We start from the raw sequence: 22,270 nt of genomic DNA on the forward strand, positions 1-22,270 counted from the left end.
AATGCCGTTAAGAACTTGATATAAGGACTTTGAAGTCATATGTATGTATTTGATTGCTTTGACCATTTAACAATTCTCTTCTTGTTCTTTTATTTCATAATCAACCTTTAGATTTAGATACTAAAGGATTGGCTGGCAGCGTGGTATTTTGTGTAAGAACTTGTGCTGATCTGGTAATGTGGCTGACCAGTTGGGAATCAGAAGAACATTTTGTATAGTGAATAGAGTTTTAAATAACATCACTTTACTGGACCTATTTGCTGATTGGGAGCTAGAGACTGAAATGCAATAAAGGGGGCTGTGTGATTTCTTCTTTTTCGGGGGTGGAGGGGAACTTCTTGATAACCAATGGGGAAGATCAGGAGCATAGTTTGTGACTGGTTGGTGAATCTAACTACCGTGTTAACCACCAGTTTTGGGAGAATCTGCTCTCCTTTATGCTGCGTGCCCTGACCTTGGCATTTTCAGAGTGGGCTAACCTAGGCACCTCAGGTCACACATCCCTTGAGCGACCTTCCCACCAACGTACTAGACAGTTCCTTGCAGGTTTGAGTCCATGAGCGAGCACCTCCCAGGAGCAGCAGGGATGGAGAAAAGGGGTATGACCATCTCCAGCCTGCAAACACTTTGAACTACAGCATGCTGTGTACAATATTTCTTTTGGTTTCTAATAAAGTAGGTAAAAATATCTCCAAACGGCCTCTTTAACTGCAGAAACTAAAAAGCATCTGCAAGGAATCCGGTATCAGGTCCCTGCTATCAGATCTGAAAAATAGCTAGAGCTGGAGGCAATTTATAGTATCCTGGACTCTGCTCCAAACTGCTGCCTTCATTAGCTGTTAGTTACCATCTGCCTCTCTAGCCTATTAGGGAGACTTTTTTTTCCCCTTTAATTTTTACAGCTGGAGGACTGAACAGTTGCGGGGAGAGGGGAGACAGCATGAGGGGATAACACTGCCTCTGTCAGGAACTGTGAACCTCCTCACTCTGATTCATGAAGGATGTTAAATATTTCCTGGCCACAGTCCTGGAAATGAAGCCCCAGCTTCTTTTGTTTGGAATTGCTTACTGCTGCTTTCCAGTTAAAGGAAGAGAGATTGTAAGCCCCTTCAGGGCAGGGACTCTCCTATTGTTCTGTGTTTGTATAGCACCTAGCACAACAGGGTATTGGCCAAGACTGAAGCAGGTAGATCTATGGGAATACAAATCATAATAATGGAGCACCTGGTTAAGGAGCTACTGCTCTTTGTTTCAAGGTGTTCAGAACCACAAGACACCAGGCTCACGTGGGGTTTCTACTCCCTAGATATCTGTGGGGTGATAGCTACAGCCAAAAGGGGCATCATCAAAGGAGTTCTGCTGTGTTGGGTAGAGGATGACTGTATGATCCTGACAATGGAGACTCCAGCTCAGATTCCATAGCAATGAGTGTGATGTAAAAAGGCGGAGAGAAGCCATCTGGGATGTTTCTTCCTGATGGAGATGTGACGATGATAGCGAAGCTCCGTACTAGTGAACTCCTGTCTGCTTGAACCCAGCCTAGGGAGAAATTGGGGACACTCATCATTCACCAGCACCAAGGGGTGAGATTTCAGAAAGGCAAATTTTGAGGAACGAAGAAATCCAGTGAATAAGGCCTGATGAGATGATTTTTTAAGATCTAGGCTTATGGGAGAGGGCTGTGTAATCCGCAAAAGCACCAGAATCAAAACATTGCCTATACTGGGTTTTCATCAACCAGTGCCTCATGATTTGCATTCATACAGTTTACCTTGGTATGAAATGCAAATCATACTGCAGTAGCATGAATGGGGTCTAAATTAGCAGTGACTCAACTATGTCAGCAACTGAAATCCCAGTAATGACAAGGCCTAAGGTGCAACGGACTAGGATTCTTCAGAAGATGCAAGGAAGAAGCAGCAGCCAATGTGACCTTGACAGATGAGGTCAAAAATCTGATTTAGTGATGGGGGGACCTTACAAATCTGTACTGTACATGGATTCCTGGAAAGCTGAAGCAAAACTTGCCTAGTAGTGATCTTTGTAAAACAGGAAACATTACCCAAACAACTATTATTATTATAATTTTATTTATTTGTATTTCCATAGCACCTAGTAGCCCCAGTCACCTCTTTGTGCTAGGTGCGGTATACACACACACAAAAAAGATGAACCCTTCCCCAAAGAGTTTACAGTCTAAGTACAATTACTGCCCCTTAAGTCTGACTTCTAAACCTGGTAGGATTCTAGAACAATGAAGAAAAATCACTGAGCACCTACAGGTGCTGAGCAATTACCAGTATGTGTGAGATGGGATATGATAAAGTGCGCCTAGTCAGATGAATTTGATTGCTTTCTGGTAGAATGACAGACTGCATGGTTGCAGGGAAAGCGGCAGGTGGATGAGACTGGAATTGAGTAAAGTATTTAATTCAGTGACTCATGAAACTGAACACTCCAGATTTAATGCAAATCAGCTCAGCTCTGATGCTATTGTGGGGACTGAAAAGTGACTGAAGGATCACAAACAAAGGGAAGCAGTTGGATGGGAAGGCTTTGTCTTCACCGCAAAAAAATGTTGTTTGTTTTTTTGTTTGTTTGTTTTTGTTTTTTGTTTTACTGTGGGATAACTAACACGTTAGCTATCCTGCTGTAAAATCCTAGGAAAAACAAGGCACCATAGTTTTTAGTGTGAGGTGAACTAGACGAGTTCAACCATGGCTGGAGAATAGTGTTCATCTTGCCTAGCTACATCGTGGTAAAAGTTGCATGTGCCTTTGTGTCCACTAAGATTTTACAGCAAGAGAGCACTACACTAATTATCTTGCTTGCTGTGCAGAACCCCATCTTTTTAGCAGTGAAGACATAGCCAAAGTGGGAGGTGCCACATGAATACTGAAGGGAGCAGTGTCATGTCTTGTCTTGGTGAATATCTTCACTGATGATCTAGAAGGAGAAGAAACAGCATATTGATGATGTTCATAAGAGATACACAACTGGGAGGAGCTGAGAACACCAGTAAGGACAGAAAATGCAAGGGATTTAGAGAAAACAGAAAAATAGGCAGGAAATAACTGAGATTCATCATGGAGAGGAAATGGCATTAATACATCCAGGGAGGATCCAGAACAGTAATGGCTGAAAGATTTCAGGCTGACAGCAAATTGATAGGAGTCAGCAATGAGTAAAGATAAGATTTTTGTCATGGAGGTCATGGATCCCATGACTCAGAGACTTCTGTGCCATTTTCTTCAGCTTCAGCCCCAGGGCAGCTCTCCGCTGCCACGGACAGTGTGGGCCCTGCAGTACCGAGCCGCTGGCCCCGGAGCCATGACGGGCAGTAGGGACCCCACAGCTTGGAGCCACAGGGGGCAGCAGGGGCTGGAGCTGTCATTCCCCCTCCTCCGCAGTCAGCGCCCTGTTATTTTTAGTAAAAGTCACAGACAGTTCACGGGCTTCTGTGAATTTTTGGTTTTTGCCTGCGACCTGTCTGTGACTTTTACTAAAAATAACTGAGACAGAATCTTAACCTTTATAGTGAGATCTGGTAGAGAAAAAGACCTCTGCATGCAGAAGCTTTAAGCCACAGTACAGCTCTCATGCACCCACAACTGGAGTCCTGCATTATGTTCTGGCAACCTTTAGCAGAAAGCTATTGATAGATTGGAGGGAGCTCTGTAAAGAGGGATCAGAATGACTTCAGGTCCTCTAGACCACTAAAGAGCTAAAAATATGTAGCTCAGCGGGGCAACAATTATATGAGGGGAAGAGGGAATGAAATGTTCTACTAATATATGAAGGTCACAGTTTTCACAAGCGACTCGTAATTTTGGGTGCCCAGCTTGATTTCACAAAGGGATCAGCGCCTGGCCTCTAGCAACCAGGCTTCTTTAGGGGTGTAAAGCTGAGCACCCGGAAGCACTAGTCGCTTGTGAAAATCTTGGCTGAGCTGTGCAGACATGAACGAGGGAGAGGAATCAATTAATCTGACACAAGGGGATTTAACTAGGAGGATCTGGGATGAAATTAAGAAAGGATCATTTATTTTAGGCTGAATCTCAAAACAGATCTTCCTGACACAGATCTCTCAGGCTGTGAAATAAATCTCACGAGGGAAGGGGAGGGAAGCCCCATCGCTTGGCACCCTTCAGACTGCACTGGCCAGGGCCTTTGACGTTGTACTGTAGAGCACAGTCCTGCATTGGGCACCAGGAGTGGGTTAGGTCTTCTAAAAGCTCTTCTCCGTGTCTGACATCTATGGATAGGGCTACACTTCAATCTGAGGTGTGACTGCAGCACATGTAAACATACCTGAGCTAGCTAGCTCTTAAAAAGAGCAGCGAAACTGTACAAGTCCAGCCAGGACCCTGGGTACAGACATGAGCGGCTAGCCCATGCTGCCAGCTGTGCTGCAGCTGTTATTCAGGCTAGCTGAATCAAAGGTAGTAGTACATGTGCCTGTGATGGCAGGGCGGACCTGCCCAAAGATCATCAACCAGCAGCTCCAGTGTAAAGTGAAGGAAGAGCTTGCCTTCCTCTTCCTGGCTTGGGGAAACAAGGCTCCCTTTGCTGGTTTAGTGTGTCCTCCGTGTGTGTCCCCAAACTGTTTCAATCTACTTTAACCCCTGCCAAGCACCATCAGAGTGTCCTGCATGAATGCCTCTGAACCCTGGTCACAGATGTTGCATCTGTGCTGGGCATGAGACATCCGGGGCCTGATCCAGAGCCCGCTAAATCTATGGCAAGGCTCTTATGGAAGTAATGCTTAGCTCTTGTATGGTGCTTTATTAGGTTCTGCCTAGTCCTACCCCCTTTCAGCCACAATCGGATTGTTCCCTCCTGTTTGTTCTCCAGTGCTTTGTCCAGTCTAGTTTTAAATATCCCAAAGATGGGGTTTCTGCTGCTTCCCTTGGCAGATTATTCCTCAGTTCATCAGACTGCATTTCTCCCTACTCCCCCCAGCTCCTCGATATTTCCCTAGCACTGAGTTGCCCAGGAGTGAATGCTGGATTGGGGTCTGGTCATAGCTAAGCCATATTGTGTGGGCGGCTCCAGCCTTGCTGCCCCATAATGTGATGCCTCCTTGCGTGCAGCCAAAATGATACTCGCTCTTTTTTTCGTGCTGCTGTCTTGCATTAGAGGCTTCTGACTAATTAGCAAGCTCAGCCCATTTGCAAGGCTTCGAACCAGCTGCTCGCGGAGCCATGCTCTTCTCCCCTAGGATTATCCTTAATGGGCAGTGTCTGTCTTCACTGCCTGACTTGCAGATTACATGGTGCTACGCAAACTTCCATTGAGTGCGTTCCCCAGGCCCACTGCTAACAGAGTGAAAAGGCTCCCCAAATGCACAGATCATCGTCGTCAGCAGCTCCATTACCGCAGCTGTGCAGCAGTTCAGCGCTCTCTGGGTGTGTCTGCGCTGCAATTAAAAAACCGCGGCTGGTTCAGGCTGCGGAGGTGTTTCCTTGGGCTGTAAATGTTTGGCCACCCAGCAGCCTGGAGCCCAGGCTTCAGCCTAAGCCAAAACTGCACTGAGGTTCAACAACAATCCCCGAGCCTGAGCCCCACAAGCCCGAGTCAGCTGGCGTGGGCCAGCTGCAGGTTTTCAATTGCAGTGCAGACGAACCCTTTGTGGCCTGAGTGTTTGTGTACCTCGTATGCACAGGGGGTTGCGCGCTGTAGTGGCTATCGGCAGGAATGGGCCAGGGTCTCGTTGCTCGCCGGGTGGCCGTGTGAGCTTCTGCTCTCAGACTGGGAACCGTATGGTGAAGTTTCTTGTGGGTGTTGCACAGCAGACCTAGCTCTGCAGCTCCCAGTCTGACGGGGGTATTTCAATAGGGCAGTGGTCACCAAACTTTTTAGGTCCACACGGTCCAGGAGAATGGGAGCAGGGCTGTGTCCAGGGGCTGGGGCCATGGCAGAGCGGGACTTGGGGGAGAGTGGGGGTGGGAGGTGCTCCCGCCCTACCCCCCATGGAGGCTGGCCCAGGCCCCGCTATGTCCCCCCCAAATGTTCCTCTGTGCCCCCTAGGGGGGCACGCCCCACAGTTTGGGGACCGCTGCAATAGGGTCTGATGTGCAGGAGTAGCTAGGATGGGAGGCCGCTATGCAAATGGGTTCTCAAACTGGGGGTCGGGACCCCTCAAGAGGTCATGAGGTTATTATGGGGGGATCACGAGCTGTCAGCCCTGTGCATGCTAGGGCTGTATCTGTTAGCCCTGTGCATGGCTGACAGCCAGAGCCCTTCAGAGCTGGGTGGCCAGAGAACAGCGGCTGCTGGCCGGGTGCTCTGAAGGCAGTGCCAGCCCCAGCAGCTGTGGAGAAGTAAGGGTGGCACGACATGGGGGAGTCGCCCCTTTATTGGGGGAAGCTGTCACAGCCTGAAACATTTTCAAAGGGGGTCCCAGCAAAAAAAGTTTGAGGACCCCTGCACAAGACCTTCCCTATGTAACTGTGCTGTGCAGAGCCAGGCGCAGTGTCCATGAGAGCCTGCCTGGCTTTCTCCCCGCCTCTCTCTAGAACACGCAGTGGGGCCCATTGGGAACCCTGCAGAGGGGACCTTGGTGCCTCGCCCCTTCAGCAGCAGCATCCTCCTGTGCAAAGACTAAGCCTCTCTTGGGGCCAGGCCCTGTGAGCCCAGCTGCGGTGTCCCTCGGTCGCTGGCTCCCCAGTGAGGCCAGGCCCGGCCTGGGGGGTTGGAGTTCACGTCTTTTTGCCTTCAGTGCCGCCCGCAGCTGTGGCCCAGGCTGTGGGGGGCCTCTCCAAACCCATCTCTGCACAGTTGGATTCAGTGTCAAGAAGTGCTGAGGTTGGGCTGTAGGCTGCTCACCTTGGTAGATGAGCCTGTGAAACTGTAGGGCGGCTGGGTAGGAAGAGAGAGCAGAACTCCCCATCTACTCCCGCAGCCCCCAGGCTGGCTGAGTAACTTGCTGGTCCAGCACTCGGGCACCTCGGCAACCCCCATATCGCAGAGATGTTCGGGTGAAGGCTGTCGTGGGTGCTGTTCTGAAGTGCCTGAGCCACGCTTTTCAGAGCTCTAGTGCGTGCGTGTGCTTGTGTCTCTCACTGAGTCCCAGCGGGAGCAAGGGCCAGGATTATACTGTCAGGAGAGGAGCAAACCAGACCTGCCAGGCGCTCCAGTCTGGAGGGACAGGGCTGCTATTTTTGCTATGCACCGGGGTTGCTCTCTGCCGCAGTGGAGTTCAGTCCCGGGTAGACTGTCTCCTCAACAAGGAACTCATTGTCAGCTGCCCTGCCAGGGCCGTCTGGTGCCTGCCCGGTGTCAGCCCCTGCTGCCCAGAATGCAAATGACTGGATGTGCATCTCGCTGAACGACTCTTCCCAGCTGCTTTTGCTCCTGTGATTCAGACCACAAGGTGCAGGGCTGAGGAATTTCACCCAGGCCTTTCCAGCCTCCCCTCCTCTCTCCCCATTCACTTTTCCTTTGCAGAGCTGCTTGGTGCTCGGACAGGCACACGGTCTCCTATCTAAGTATGGACAGACCTGCTGACATGCCATGCTTCAGAGGGGACCCCACACATTCCCCCTTCCTCCCTCCCCATCCCCCCACTGCTGGCCTTTGAAGAAAGGGAGGCCTGTTGCCCACACTCCCTGAGTGATTCTGATTTGATTTGGCTAGGGAGGGCGGCAAACCCAGGAAAATCCTGTGTGCACCGCAGTCAGCCCCATCCTCTGAGACATGCTGTCCTCACTATATGCCCCTCTTGAGGTGTCTCCTGGCAGTTAGGCGTGTGGAGTCTCTAAAGCATAGCCAGTGATGCTAGATGCTAGGTGACGCTCTGGGTGGGAGACCTGCGCTGGTTAACTTCTGCAGCCTGGGGTTGGAGCCAAGAGCTGCATTGTTCGATCTGGGTATGTTCTGGAGCACTGCAGCTTAGTGGCCTGGCCTCAGATCTGTGAATGACTCTCTGGAATTCAGTCTCTGTTCTTGATGTCTACAGATGGATGCCTGGGAGGTGTGAAAGTGTTCAAGGCCCCAGTGATGGTGCATTCCCAACACAGAGAGACTTGTAACTGGGAGTGCTTGTCTGGGGGAGCTCAGCTCTTGAGCTACTGTGGAATAGGAGACGTTACGTGCCCTCCAGCAATGCTACTCCAAGGCCTGGGCCCTTTTAAGCCCAGCACGGGGGCAGTGTTGTGCATTATAAAAGGGTATATTTTGATGAATGGTTTATATGCATTTGACAATCCACTTGCTGTTTAAGCAGATATTACAGCTGTAAACAAGTATATATGCGAGAGGCGTATACCGAGTGCAGAAGGGGCAGGGTGGTCATTGGGCCAGAGCGCAGGATGGGAGAACTTGGTTCGATTCCTGGCTCTGGCACAAATTCCCTGGGTGACCTTCTGTGAGTTGCTGCCCATCAGTTTTCTGCTCTGTAAAAAGGAGATAATGATCCTGCCCAGCACACCTTGTTGGGAAGCTAAATTCATTGTCTGTGCAGCGCTGTGGTGTCCGTGGCTGGAAAGGCTGGAGGAAGAAGATTGCCAATTATTAAGTGATTATAAGGTGCTGCCCGCCCGCAGCCCCTCCCTCCTTCCCTGTACCCTCCGGCAGGCTCCTGCGTGCTATGTGACTGTCTGTTGCTGAGCGGAAATATAACTGGGTGTCATGACCCAGAGTGGGTGGAGTTGGGCCCCCACTGCAACAGAGAGGATAGGCTCATGGACTGGGGCCCAAGGCCGCATACTGCTGGGCTAACGTGCACATTACCCTCTCCTCCCTCCATCTCTCTCCTCTCGTGGGGGAGCCGGAAGCCCACAGTACACGGCATGAGCTGCATGCTTATATACAAGCAATAATGAGCCTGGAGGTGTTGCCAGGAAATGGCTGAAAGGTGGGTAGGAGAGCCCCTGGCCGGTCATTAATGCTCGAAGGCAACTACTGCAGTTTACAAAGTGTAGCTAGGAGTTTCCAGTGAGGTTTGTACAATTGCTGGAGGCTGGATCAGCGTCACCCCCTGGGTTGGAGGGTGAAATATACTCTGGATAAGATTATCCTCTAATGGCCACAGAGAGAAATTGTGGCACAGACGAACAGGTTGGGTCATTAATGCTTTATCTGGCACTGCGCATTCTCACCCTGGCTATTCCTACTTCCCTGCAGTGTCCTGGCCCCTTTTCCTCTACATGGTGGGCCTTGCGCGCCCCCCCTCCCCTCCCCCCACCTCAGACATGCACAGGCCTCGGTGGGCTAGGCGCCAGGCTGCAGCGTGTGACGCTGGGTGCTTCCCTCTGCACTGTGTGTTGCTGTGGCCATACGTACTTCCTGGGCTGGCCACCTTGCAGGGAAGGGAGACGGGGCGGGAGGGAGGAGGTTTCCCTCCCTTGTCAAATGGTTCCGTGTCCCAGGGTGGCGCAGAGTCCGATGTCGGTGCCCTTGTGAGGGTGGGGAGTTTTGGTGCGGGGACGGGCGTCTCTTGTTGCAACACAAGGTGTTTATTTTTTATATTAGGAGGCATAGCCCCAAACCCATTGTGTACAAGCTTCTCCTTCCCTCCCCCCAACGTTTCTCCCCTAGCGTGAAACAGACCATCTGATCTGTGACACTCTCTGTGACTGAGTTCAGTGGCATGGGTCTCCCTCTGGAAGTATGTCCTGTGCACTAAGCCCTCACCCTCAGTTGCCCTTGTTGTGACTGACGCTGTCCCAGTGTGTTGATGAGTAAGGAGGGCAGGCACCCAGAAGCAGCTGGTCAGCGTCACAGGCCACAGTTGTTCTTCCTGGCCTCCCCCGGAGCTGCCCTGTATAATGATCGTTTAGCTGCACAGTCCCAGGCCAGCAGCGTGTGCTCTGCAATAGGCTGTCATGGTAGGGAGGAGAAAGGTAGCAGCAGAGTTAGAGGAGCTGCCCAAAACTGGTAGAACCGGTCTGCTTGGGGCAGGGTCTGTATCCCGGTTAGTGGGGCAGCTCATCATGGCTGGGGAATGTTTCTCAATCACTGCAGCCTGGTTGCTGTGCACATGCAGTGTCTGACCCTGATTCCCATCAAGGAAGCCTGATGTGGCAGGGAGGCTGTACTCCCTCCCTGCCTCCCTCTCACTGTCTGACTTCCTCATTCTTTTCTTTTACCCTTTTGCACAAGGAATCACTGGCAGTTAAACCAAACCCTGGGTAAGACAGGGAGAGGGGGAGGGACCCTTCCTCTGGCAGTTTGGGCATTTGAAACTCCCAAGCACACGCTTCATGCTGCATAGTGCACATGAGGCATGATCTCTGTTGCAAAAAACATCCAGTTGAGACCCAGGCAGTACAGGTGGGACCCATGTAACAGAAAGGTGTCTCAGTGCAAGTCCAGAGGTGGGTGTGTCTAGGAGAGATCAGTGTTACACTGAGTGCGTCTTGGGAGAAGCAGAATAATCACAGAGCTGCGTAGACAAGTAAGATTTAATTTGCCCATCAGCCTCATGACCTGAAACTCTCAAGTCTCTTCGACTGAGGAGAACTCCTCCGGAAGGCTGCTCTGCAGCTGCTGCCTGCTCGAAATAAGACTGGCAGGTGGTTGGTGCTGGTGGAACTAATTATGGGCCTCAGGTCCTGCTGACTGGATGTTTACTGGTTTGGGAGCCTTTTGGGAAATGACGCGGGTTCCTGAGGCACTCCCAGAGCTGTAAGGAAGGCAGATGTTTCTTTGCCCGCACTCCCTGCTGGGGCAGAGGGGTGTTTTCTTGTGGTCCCGTCGCCAGCAGGAACAGCGTGAGATGTCTGGCACCAGCAGGGAGCCTGGGCAGCTTGCGCAGCTCCGGTGTGTGCAGCTGTCTGGGGGAGCCATGCCCACGGTGAATGCTCAGGCAAGCCAGCTGTTGAGGCTGTATCCGTAAGCAGATGTGGACAGTGAGTGGATTTTAATACTTGCAAGTGTCGGCTTGGGAAGGGTGCCTGACGCTGTCGATCCAGCCCCAGACCTGGCTTTCACCTTCCAAGCAAAAAGCGGATGAGTGTGAGTGGCGCTGGGACAAAATGGCAAGTGGCATTTCTCCAGGCCCCCACCCCTCCAGGCATGTACCCAGCATCTCTTTCAGGAGGGGCACTGGGAATCCTCCTCCCATGAGCTGTACCCAGAATCCCCTCCGGTGGTCACCATTCTTCCCCGCCTCGCTCCAGACGCAGGGATCTCACTCCCTCCCAGTCGTAAAGGCTTGGGTGGGATTATCCCGGTTTATTGGCCAGGAGTAAATCCTGAGCCCTCCTGCTGCGTCCAGCATTGACAGTGCTGTGCCCGGCGCTTCAGTGCCACACCTGGGTTGGGGCAGGGGACAGCTTTTAACTGAACCGGTTCAGTTGCCCTGTCTATCTTTCGTCCTTGCTCAATGGCTTTTGGTTGAGGGTAGCTCCCCTTCTGTCCTCCTTGACCACACAGCACCTTTTCAGGAGCTGCTTTGGGGGTGGGGGGGGAGCAAATCCCCCACCTCGGCCAGCCTGGGTGAAAACTGACCATAAGCATGGTAGCATCAGCTGATATCAGTGAAGGAGATGGGAACTGTGTACCAGTACAAGGAAACAGCACGGAATCATTTTACACTGCAGCCCAGGGATGGATGAGAAAAGACCAGAGAGAAATCTCTCCCATCTCTTTGAGAACACAGCCAGAGCTTCCTCCCCTGAACTGGCTATTAAGACTCACAGGCCATGTGAGTCTTATGTGTCCCACTGCCGAGAAGGCCCTGGGAGTTTGGGGGCTTATTGATCTCTCCTCTCCCTGCCCCTCCGGAAACTCAGCATCACTTAGTCACTGAGCTCCCTGATAGGTGTCTGATTTCCCAGCTGCTTAACACACAGTGAGTCAGGAGGCTAGAACCTGGCCCCTCCTGGTTCCCAGAACGTGGTTTGAGCCATAAGACCAGGCGGTGTCCAGCTGAACTCATCAGCTCAGGGTGAAGGGTTCTGAAGCTGAAAAGCAGTAAGTAGGTACTCAATGTTGTCACTGTGTTGGGGTCCATCACTTCAGGTCTGCATCCCACCTCATGTACCCCATTAGGAGGTAGAGAGCTTGGAGGTGGAAAGGAGGGGAGAAGTCCTTTTTGGAGTAATTGCAGACTCCAGACCACAGGCAGCTGGAAGCCTTGTGGTATCTGAACCAATGCTTCCCTACTGAACTCATGTCTGTCATTGTAGCTAGCATGAACCAGAACAAGGCGCACCAGGGCGGGGCACGGTCCTGACATGGCAGCTTTACTTCTTTCCTTGGCCAGTACCTCTCCACGCTGGTAACTAGAAATTGTGCAAGGAAGACTCGGCACGTCAAAGCAAAGCCTGCCTGAACTTGCAGTGCTGGCACCAAAGCACACCTCCATTTATCCCAGGTGATAGCTGGAGGCTGCTTCTACACGAGGGCAGTCAAAGTCAGCAAAAGCTATTCCTGGCTTTTTTAAAAAGGCACTGGGGTGACCCTGGGAGTCACAAACCAAGGAGCCTAGCTGGTTGGAATAATTTTAAAAGGAGATTATAAAACACGCAGATATTGACCAGCCTGTGCAGCTTTCACAAAGGAAAATCATGCCTCACAAATCTATTGACATTCTTTGAACATGTCAATAAAACAGTGGATAATGGAGATCTGGCCATCCTGATTTATTGAAATATTCAAAAAGCCTCTAATAAAGTCTCTCACAAAAGGCTATTAAGGAAACTAGTCATGGGAGAAGATGTACTGTCATGGATCAGAAACTGGCTGAGTGACCAGAAACAGAGTTGGAATAAATGGTCAATTTTCAACATGGCAAAAGGTTAAAGGCAGGGTACCCCAGGGTTCTGTACTAGGAATGGTGTGATTTAATGCTCTGGGAAAGGGGGGGAACAATGAGATAGCCACATCTGCAAATGACATGGAATTATTTTAGGTCGGGGTGCTCAACTTTTTTCCTTCTGAGGGCCCCCCGCCCCCCTAACATGCTATACAAACTCCATGGCCCCACCTGTGCCACAACAACTGTTTTTCTGCATGTCCAGTAGATTAAAAGCCAGCCCTGATGTTAGGGAGTAGCAAGAAGGGCAAATGCCCAAACCCCACGCCACAGTGGGCTTCGCGAAGCTAAGTTGCTCGGGCTACGTGGTGGGGCTCAGACTTCGACTTTCTGCCCTGGGCCCCAGCGAGTCTAATGCCGGCCTTGCTTTCTGATTTAATTTGGAGGACCCTCTGAAACCTGCTCGCAGCCCCCACCCCTACCCGGGGGCCCAAGGCCCCTGGTTGAGAACCGCTGATTGAGGTTAGTCAGAACCAGAGAAGGCTGAGGAACTCTGGAGTGACATGACGTACAGCTAGGTGACTGGGCAAAATGATGGTAGGTGAAACTCAATATTGAGAAATGCAAGGGAATGCATGTTGAAAGGAATAATTTATATTACTCAGCCATTGCTGGGCTCTAAATTGACTGTAGTACTCCGGGAAAAGACCTGCGCATCACTATAGGATGGTTCATTAAAGCCTTCTGCTCACAATCCTCAGATGCATGAGGAATAGGAGAGAGAAAAGTACTGAGAATATTATAAATCCATTATGTAAATCAATGGCACAGCCTCATCTGGAATACTGTGTGCAGCTCTGGTCATCCAGTCTCATAAAGGAACTAGCAGGCAGAGGAGGTATTCAGAGATGGGCAAGAAGAATGAGTAGAGATTGGGAGAAACTGTGTGAAGGGAAATCAGAACAATGGGGCTGTTTAGTTCAGAGAGGAGGCAAATATATGGGGACATAATGGCGTATAAAACAAAGAATGGTCTAGGGAAGGGAGAGTGAATGCTCTTATTTACCCTTTCTTCTAACAGAAGTGCAAGGAAAATTGAAAGGGAATACATTTTAAAATGGATAAAAGAACATGGTATTCTTCAGCATAACTGCCTGTGGAACTCACGGTCACAAGAAGTCATTGAAGCCAAAAGTGTAGCAGGATTCACAAAAAGCTTTGGCATTTCTGTTGATAATGAGTGCATCCCGAGTTACATTAGAGAGGACAAAAACCCTTCTGCTTCAGGACATGTGCCAGCCTCCAACTGACAAGGCTAGGAAGATACTTCCCTATAGATGGGTTTTTCCACAATTGCCCCCTACAGAGATCATTAAACTTTTTCTTTGAAGCATTGGGTCCAGTCACCGATGGAATACGTGGCTTGATGGACCCCTGGGCAATTGCTATGGCTCAGATCCACAGTCCTAACGTCCATTGAATTCAATGAGAGAGTCAGGATGGGTGAAGTAATCTCTCTTATTGGACCAGCTTCTGTTGGTGGAAGAGGCTAGCCTAATAGAGCTCTTCACTGCAAACGGGTTCTCAAACTTTTATTTTGGTGACCCCCTTTGAAAATATTTCAGGCTGTGATGACCCCCCCGCCCCCCCCAAAAAAGTGACAACCCCTCATACCATGCCAACCACACCCCCATGCCCTAGTACCCCTACTTCTGCACTGCTACTGGGGGGGCAGCTGTCACACTGTCCGGACAAGGGGAGCCCTTGGGGTGTATTCAGGAGCTCCGATTGCTCCTTTCTACACCAGTTTCGCGTCGAGGGTGTCATGCTGGATAGATGGGGGGGAGAGCATTTGTTGTATTGGTTGACATTAATAAGTCAAAATCATAATGATTCATGTAAGATATGCCATGTCAGGTACTGTTAGAAGGGATATATCGTGCTGAGTAAGATAGTAATACTTACGTTCATGTAGAATAGTTCCAGAGGGGTAGCCGTGTTAGTCTGTATACAGCAAAAACAACGAGAGTTCTGTGGCACTTTAAAGACTAACAAATTTAATATTTGTAGGCATAAGCTTTCGAGAGACTTCAGCTCTCTTCTTCAGATGCAGTAATACAGAAAATAGGTAACACAGAGGCATCTTATAGATATCCAGGTGCATGCCCCAACAACAAAACCAAGGAAGTGGATGATCTTACCACCTGTGAGCTGCAGCACCTCCTCCTCCAACTCAGAATAGTACACCTCCTTCTCAGTGTGGGCTGCCTCCACGCTGTCAGCATTGTCTTCCCATCGGACAGTGACATCCACTACGGTAACAATACCATCCTTCTCAATGATAATATCAGGTTTTCTTAACTTACCTTCTTTGTTCCGAAGGTAAGGCTCTACCCAAATCTTACATCCTACTTTCCCTACTTTATCAATTAATGCTTTAACTATCCTATTGTGTCTGTTGATTCTCGCCTCTTTTGTTTTAATACATTGCCCTGAGATGTGCGGAATCGTCTCTTTAGCCTTCCCGCACCATCTACATAAAGCTGCATGCACCTGGATATCTATAAGATGCCTCTGTGTTACCTATTTTCTGTATTACTGCATCTGAAGAAGAGAGCTGAAGTCTCTCGAAAGCTCATGCCTGCAAATATTAAATTTGTTAGTCTTTAAAGTGCCACAGAACTCTCGTTGTTTATGTTCATGTAGTATATGTGAAATAAAAGTTATGGATGTATTTGATATTTCTGTATGGCATTTTGGGCTGGCTAGGACACACCCCAGACAGAGAGGCGGCAAGACAATAGCCTGCTTAATGGCCCATTAAGACACCCACAGAGGCAAGGGGCCCAGGAAGAAACCCCAGGCATACCTGAAGAGTCACCAGGATTGGCCCATGTGACTCTGGACTCCATTTTAGTTCTTATGACTTTCCACAGGCCGCATGGCCCGGGACAGAGGGTATATAAGATCAAACCACAGAAACCATTTTGTCTATGTTCCTGTTCAGCTGCACACATACACCTACCTCTGGATCAATTCATCTTGCAACTGAACTGAAGGACTTAGACCCATCCAGTATCTGGATGGGTCTATCAGAGGGAACTATACAAGCCTGCAACTCCACATTTCTTCCAGAAACCTGATGTATATGGATTTTCAATCATTTGTATGGATGTGATTTGCTTTAACCCTTTAACATTTCTTTCCTGGTTTATTTCTTTCTTTTTACAATAAACCTTTAGTTTTAGTTACTAAAGGATTGGCTGGTAGCGTGGTATTTTAAGCAAGATCCAAACTTCTATTGATCTGGTACTGTGGCTGACCCCTTGGGATCAGAGGGAACCTTTAAGAGCATAGAGTTTAAATAACTGGTCTCTTTACTGGACCTAGTGCTGATTTGGGAGCCAGGAACTGGAATGCAGTAAAGGGGGCTGTGTGCATTTGTGGACTGGCTTCTTGATAACCGGTGTAGGGGAATCAGAAGCAGTTCATGGCTGATTGGGAAGCCGGGCTTCAGTGTCACCCACCAGCGCTGGGAGAATCTGCTCTCCTTTTGCAGCCTGCCCTGATCGTGGCATTCTCAGGTGGCTGCCCTGGGCACGGACGGGTCACAGCAGTGCTGCCTTCAGAGCACCCAGCCAGCAGCCGCTGTTCTCCGGCCACCCATATCTGAAGGGCTTTGGCTGTCAGCCATGCATAGGGCTGACAGCCGCAGCCACAGCATGCGTGGGGGCTGACAGCTCACAACCCCTCCTCCCCATCCCCCCATAATAATCTTGCTACCCCTTGAGGGGTCCCGACCCCCGGTTGAGAACCCGTGCACCAATTGAATTCAATGGGAGTTAGGAGCCTAAATACCTTTTGCAGATATGTTCCTAATTCCTCTCACACAGAGGCCAGTGAACAGCCATCCTGCTTTTGTTGCGACCTGGCACCAGAGGGAAACTGGAGTCTCAGAGGTTAAGACTACCTCTCTCACTGCAAGATTCCCCAGAGCCAGCTTCTGACCTCTCCTCCAGCTTCTCAGCCTGTGTTTGGCTACCAGGGCTCAGGCAGCTTTGCCTAGAGTCCCCTCCCCACCTCGGTGCATTTCTCCTTGGAAAGCCCGTGCATGATTTTCCTGGGGATCCAGATGGTCCGCACCCTCCCGTTCCTCAGAGCTGTGCGATGCCGCTTGGCGAGTCGGCTAGCCCGTGGCTTTGCCAGCGCCTCTCGAAATTGGTCGTTAGCATGAGCGCCCCTGCGCCTTTGTGTCTGGGTGCTGCAGACAGAACCCAACTGAGTGACGGGCTGCTGGGCCACAGGGAACTAACCCATGGGAGGCGAGGGTGTGCAGGTGACACCTTCACATACACCTGGCAGCCAGGTGCCCCAGGCCGATCCCTTGGCTCCTAATCCTTCTTGCTGTCACGGGTCGGAGCTGTATCTAATTGGCTGTAAAGACAGCCGTTCAGCCCTGTTGCTGTGGCTGAGCTAAGCGAGGCTAATTACTGTGCAGCTGCAGATAGATCGTGTTGGATCATGGAGTGGGGGGATGAGTCTCAGGAAACCTTTTTACAGGGCCAGGCAGTTCTGAGCTGCGAGGAAGCTTAGCTTAGCACTGTCTCTGCAGGATACACGGCTGATGCCTGAGCAGTCTGGTTTACCTACCTGGATCTCAGCACAAGGCTCTTTCAAGCAAGCCAGCTCTGGAGCCTCGCCAGGATTTGATTTTTAAAGATCTAGCCCTTCCAGCTCCTCAGGGTCCCTCCCTGCCTCCTTCTGACCATGCATGGATCTGATCCGCACAGCTGGAGAATCTGATAAACCAAGCACATGCAGCAGTAGAATGAGGCAAGCTTCCCCCGGGCCCTGCCCTAGCGAGGAGTTGGATCTCCAGTGCCCATGCAGTCCTTTAGACTGAAGCTGTCTACAAGAGGGCTAAGCAATGCTATATGAACTAGTTCCTGCTGACTGTGGCGGTGTTTTGTGTGATGGGGCTATGCTTTCTCTATTTTGATTGGGGTCTATATTCAATTACTAATCTCTGCCCATTCCCAATCCCCTTGAGAGGTAGGCTGACACCCACCCATTCATTGCTCCATACAGCATTTTTTCTGGTTTTTACCCAGTCTAGTTCTAAACATCCCTACCGATGGAGTTTTAGCCTGTCCTTTGGGACGCTGTCCCACAGCCTCTTAGATCTCGGCCAAGAAATGTTTTCTGATACTCCTCTTCTGCCATTTCACTCTATCACTTCTCCTTGATTCCTCTGATCGCTTTCTCTCTCCTGATGTTCACGGTTCTGATTTCTAGCAGATTATTACCATTTTCTCCTTTAATTGTCATTTTCATATTTCCCTCCAGCCTTTTTACCATTTTACATGCTCCCTAAGGACCCTATTTAGAGCCCATTGAAGGCAGTGGAAAGATTCCCATTGACTCCAGTGGGTGTTGGATCAGGTTCTCTAGGTGTTCCAGGTTTGTTGATACCCCATTGTCAGGGTCTCACTCAGAGCTGTCTACGGTATTTGAGGTGGGGTTTCTCCAGAGCTCTATCAGACAGGGCCTTGACTCTCTGATCTGTACGCAACCCAAAAGCACATGGGACCTTGTTTAACTTAGCTGGTTGGCTCCATTGCAGGTTCCGGTGTCATTTGTTGCCCACTTTCTTCAGCCAGGTTGCTCTCAGCTGCCAGTTCTCTCCTTCCTGCAGAGTATCTGTTTCTCATTAATGTTGCCAGGATGAATAAGCTGGCTGGCTCTCATGTTATTAGTTCCTGATCACTTTGCCCCAGCTTGCTCCTGCTCTTCCCTCCACTCTGTGATGATGTCAGCACCTCCGTATCTCTTATTCTCCTCTGTGAATTTAATTTAAGGTGATGCCTGCCTTCTTTTCCAGGTCATAAGTGACGCTGTTAAATAAATCTCAGCCTCCTCCCAATTCCCCCTAGACACCTCTCACCAATCAATACGCTGCTGTTTATCATGGCCTTTTGTTTACAGCTCTTTCAGCCAGTTTGAATCCATGTGACTATGCCTCAGCTGGGCCAATGGGGAGTAATTTTTCAAGCAAGATCTCCTGGGACACAGCAGCAAATCTTCCTTCCCATTGACCAGCATCCAGACAGTCTTGTGCTGTGAAGATGTTACAGCTCTCCCGCTACGCAGGCTGCAGCTGGGTTAGGACTCACGAAAAACACAAGTGTTAGAGGAAGCAGTGTCAGCCATTCAGTAAGGGGTACTCTTTCCTCTTGGTCAGAAATGGACCAATGCCCCAGTGCGGTGCTAGAGGGGTTGTGGTAGGTGTCGGATGAGACATAAAACCCAAGGTCCTGCTACAGTCTGTTCACTGACTCCCTTGGTAATCCCAGTCTCTTACCAAATTGCACTTGGGGTAATGACATTTGGCAGATCTGTGTCCTCCCTCAGCGTGTGTGTGTGTGGGGGGGGGGGGGGCTGGCTCTGTGCATTGGTTGGTAAAGGCTCTTGGGCTGAAAGGGGGTCGGGGAACAGAAGTTAATTACAGTGACCTAATGTCATCTTAGATGCTTTTTCTTCAACAACTGATTTTTTTCCTCGTTCAATGAAACAATCACATTTGTCCGGTATGCTTTGTTCTCTGTAAAGCACCCTCATGCTGCTTGCTTGATGTGCTAGTCACTGCTGCTGAAACTGGTCCACTGAGATTTCCAGGTGGTCCACAGAGCGGCTTCCATCCCCATGGAGAAATGTCCGCTTGACTCCTGCTGACTGTAGCACAGTACAGGACTCTCTTAGTGTTTCCAGGAGGGTTTTTTTTTTTTTTTTTTTTTTTTTTGACCAACTGAACTAAAAATCCCAAGCCCCTCTCTGCCCTTTGGTCCCCTCTATGGGGGTGTCAGGTGTTTCTTGGTTGGCTGTTTCTTTGGTGTAAATTGAACTGTGATCAGAGTCACAGATGACACCAAAATTGGAGGCAGGAAGAAAACTCTCAGGAAAATGGATCCAACCTGGAAAAGGGCCTGGAGAGATGGAAGCTGAGGGGAGGGAGGGCATGTAATGGGGAGCGAGGAGGATTCATTCTAATAAATGTGAAGGCCTGCCAACAGAGGGAAGAAATGGAGTCCACATCCAGAAGGGGGGGACGTAACATGGCAGCTGCCCCTGTGGCATTAAAGTGAATTCATTTTCATCTTCTAACCACAACTTAGTAGGAGTTTATCATGCAACTTAGGGTCTCTAGCTGCCAGAGGGAAGGGGACTGGACCAAATTGCTGGTGATTATATTGGAGAAGGACAGGTCCAAGCTAGCGGGAAAGGCTCTCAAATGCTGCATTGGTGCATTTGAGGGGCCCTGCTGCCTCTGTTTCTGTAGATATCCAAGCTTGGGCTCACAGGGCAGTGATTGCCAGGATTGTGCTGCTTCCCAGTGCCACATCATCGAACCATAGCTTTAGAAGGGACCGCAAGGGTCATCTAGTCTAACCCCTGCCAAAATGCAGGATTTACTGTGTCTAAACCAGCCAAGACAGATGGCTATCTAGTCTCCTTAGGAAAATCTCCACTGAAGGAGCTTCCACAACCTTCCTAGGCAGTCTGTTCCATTGTCCTACTGTTCTTACAGTTAGGAAGTCTTTCCTGAGATTAAATCTAAATCTACTATTCTGTAGTTTGAACCCACTGCTCTTGTCCTGCCTTCTGTGGCAGGAGAGAACACATTTTCTCCATCTTTTTTATAGTAGCCGTTCAAGTATTTGAAGATGGCCATCAGTGCCCCCTTCATCTCCTCTTTTCCAAACTAAACATACCCAGTTTCTTCAGTCTTTGCTCGTATGGCTTGCAGTCCATCCTTTTGATCATCTTTGTCGTTCGCCTCTGGATCTTTTCCAGTTTCTCTACATCCTTTCTATACACTGGCGACCCAAATTGGACACAGTACTCCCAGATAAGGCCTAACCAGGGCCGAGTAGAGCGGTACTATCACCTCCCATGACTTGCATGCTATGCCTCTGTTAATGCAACCTAAAATTGTCTTTTTTTGCAACAGTATCGCAATGCTGGCTCATGTTGAGGTTGTGATCCACCACAGCTCCCAGATCCTTCTCAGCACTGCTGCTGCTGCCAAGCCAGTTAACCCCATTTTGTATTTGTGCATTTGATTTTTCTTCTGTAAGTGGAGCACCTTACATTTGTCTTCGTTGAATTTCATTTTGTTTTCTATAGCCTAGTTCTCCAATTTGTCAAGATCCGTCTGAATTTTAGCTCTATCCTCCAAAGTGTTGGCAGCATCCCTTCCCCGCCCCCCACACCCCCCAGCTTTGTGTCATCTGCAAATTTGGTTGGTATGCTCTCTATTCCTACATCCATGTCATAAATAAAGATGTTAAACAAAACAGGACCCAGAACAGATCCCACCTGAGACCTCTCTCCAATCTAACATCATTCCATTAATAGTTACTCTTCGTTTGCAGTTGTTTAACCAATTATGTAGCCACTCAATGGTAGTTCCACCAAGCCCCATTTCTCCAGCTTACTTATCAGACTGTCATGCGGGATTGTGTCAAAAGCCTTGCTGAAGTCCAGGTATATTATGTCCACCACATTCCCCCTATCCACCAAACCAGTTACCCTGTCAAAGAAGGAAATCAAGCTGGTTTGGCATGATCTGTTTTTGGTAAATCCATGCTGGCTGCTAGGGATCACCCATTCGTCCTCCAGTTATTTGCAAATTGAATGTTTTATACATTCTCAGGTATTGAGGTCAGGCTGACTGGTCTCTAGTTCCCCGGCTCCTCCTTTTTCCCCCTTTTTAAAGATGGGCACTACGTTAGCCCTTCTCCAGTCTTCCAGGACCTCTCCTCTCATCCATGAGTTTGTAAATGTTATCGCCAGTGGTGCCAAGATTTCTTCAGCTAATGCCTTCAGTACCCTCAGGTGAATAGCATCTGGCCCTGCTGACTTGAATTGATTCAGATTGATCAGGAGATCTCCAATGTGTTCTTTACTTATCGTGATCTGCATCCCTTTCCCCTTTACTGTCTGTGGTAACTTTGCTAGTCGTCTGGTCGCGTGTTGTTTTTTGTGAGAAGACTGAAGCAAAGTAGGTCTCCTCTTCCCCAGTCCTTTGGTACTTCCCTGGTTCTCCAGGACTTCCCACGCATGCTCGGTGCCTGGTTAGTAACTTCATTAGCCAGCTGTCTCTGGGACTGTAATGCAAGAGGCGAAGAGGCTGGAGGTTGTGGGAGATGGCACTGGGTAAGCTGGCCCTGGGAGCTCCTGTTAACCGGGCTGCTGACTAGTTGGCCAGGGTGTATTTCTAACTGTCTCTTTTCCCCCCTCCTTCAGGTAAGACGATGAGGCAGTAGAGATGCTTCCCTTCCTGTTTGCCACCCTGGGCTTGGCAGGAGCCACCTGCAAGGCCTCTAACTGTAACAACAGCTCCCAGGATTACTGCTACAGCGCCCGCATCCGCAGCACTGTGCTGCAGGGCTTGCCCTTCGGCGGGGTGCCCACCGTCCTCGCCCTCGACTTCATGTGCTTTCTGGTAAGTCTCCGGCACCATCGTGCTGCTACCGTTTGCCTGGGGCCACGATTGTGAGGGTGAGG

At 49.8% G+C, this 22,270-nt stretch overlaps 1 protein-coding gene across 6 annotated transcripts in view; it reads left to right on the forward strand.

Annotated features, from left to right (window-relative positions):
* TMEM63B (transmembrane protein 63B) overlaps positions 1-22,270 on the forward strand; it is a 95,114-nt gene that overhangs the window by 28,250 nt on the left and 44,594 nt on the right. For 3 of the 6 annotated variants that reach the window (XM_067564721.1, XM_067564719.1, XM_067564722.1), the window contains one exon: positions 22,010-22,208. In XM_067564721.1, the coding sequence (XP_067420822.1) occupies positions 22,032-22,208 (177 nt within the window). In that variant the 5' untranslated portion in view covers positions 22,010-22,031. Of the gene's footprint in view, positions 1-22,009; positions 22,209-22,270 lie in introns of those variants that run through there. The other 3 variants (XM_067564723.1, XM_067564724.1, XM_067564725.1) reach the window with 2 other exon arrangements.

The sequence above is a fragment of the Emydura macquarii genome, unplaced genomic scaffold, assembly GCF_026122565.2.
Source record: "Emydura macquarii macquarii isolate MOO-44397 ecotype Brisbane River unplaced genomic scaffold, CSIRO-AGI_Emac_v2 contig_2676, whole genome shotgun sequence".
NCBI classification, from domain to species: domain Eukaryota; kingdom Metazoa; phylum Chordata; order Testudines; family Chelidae; genus Emydura; species Emydura macquarii.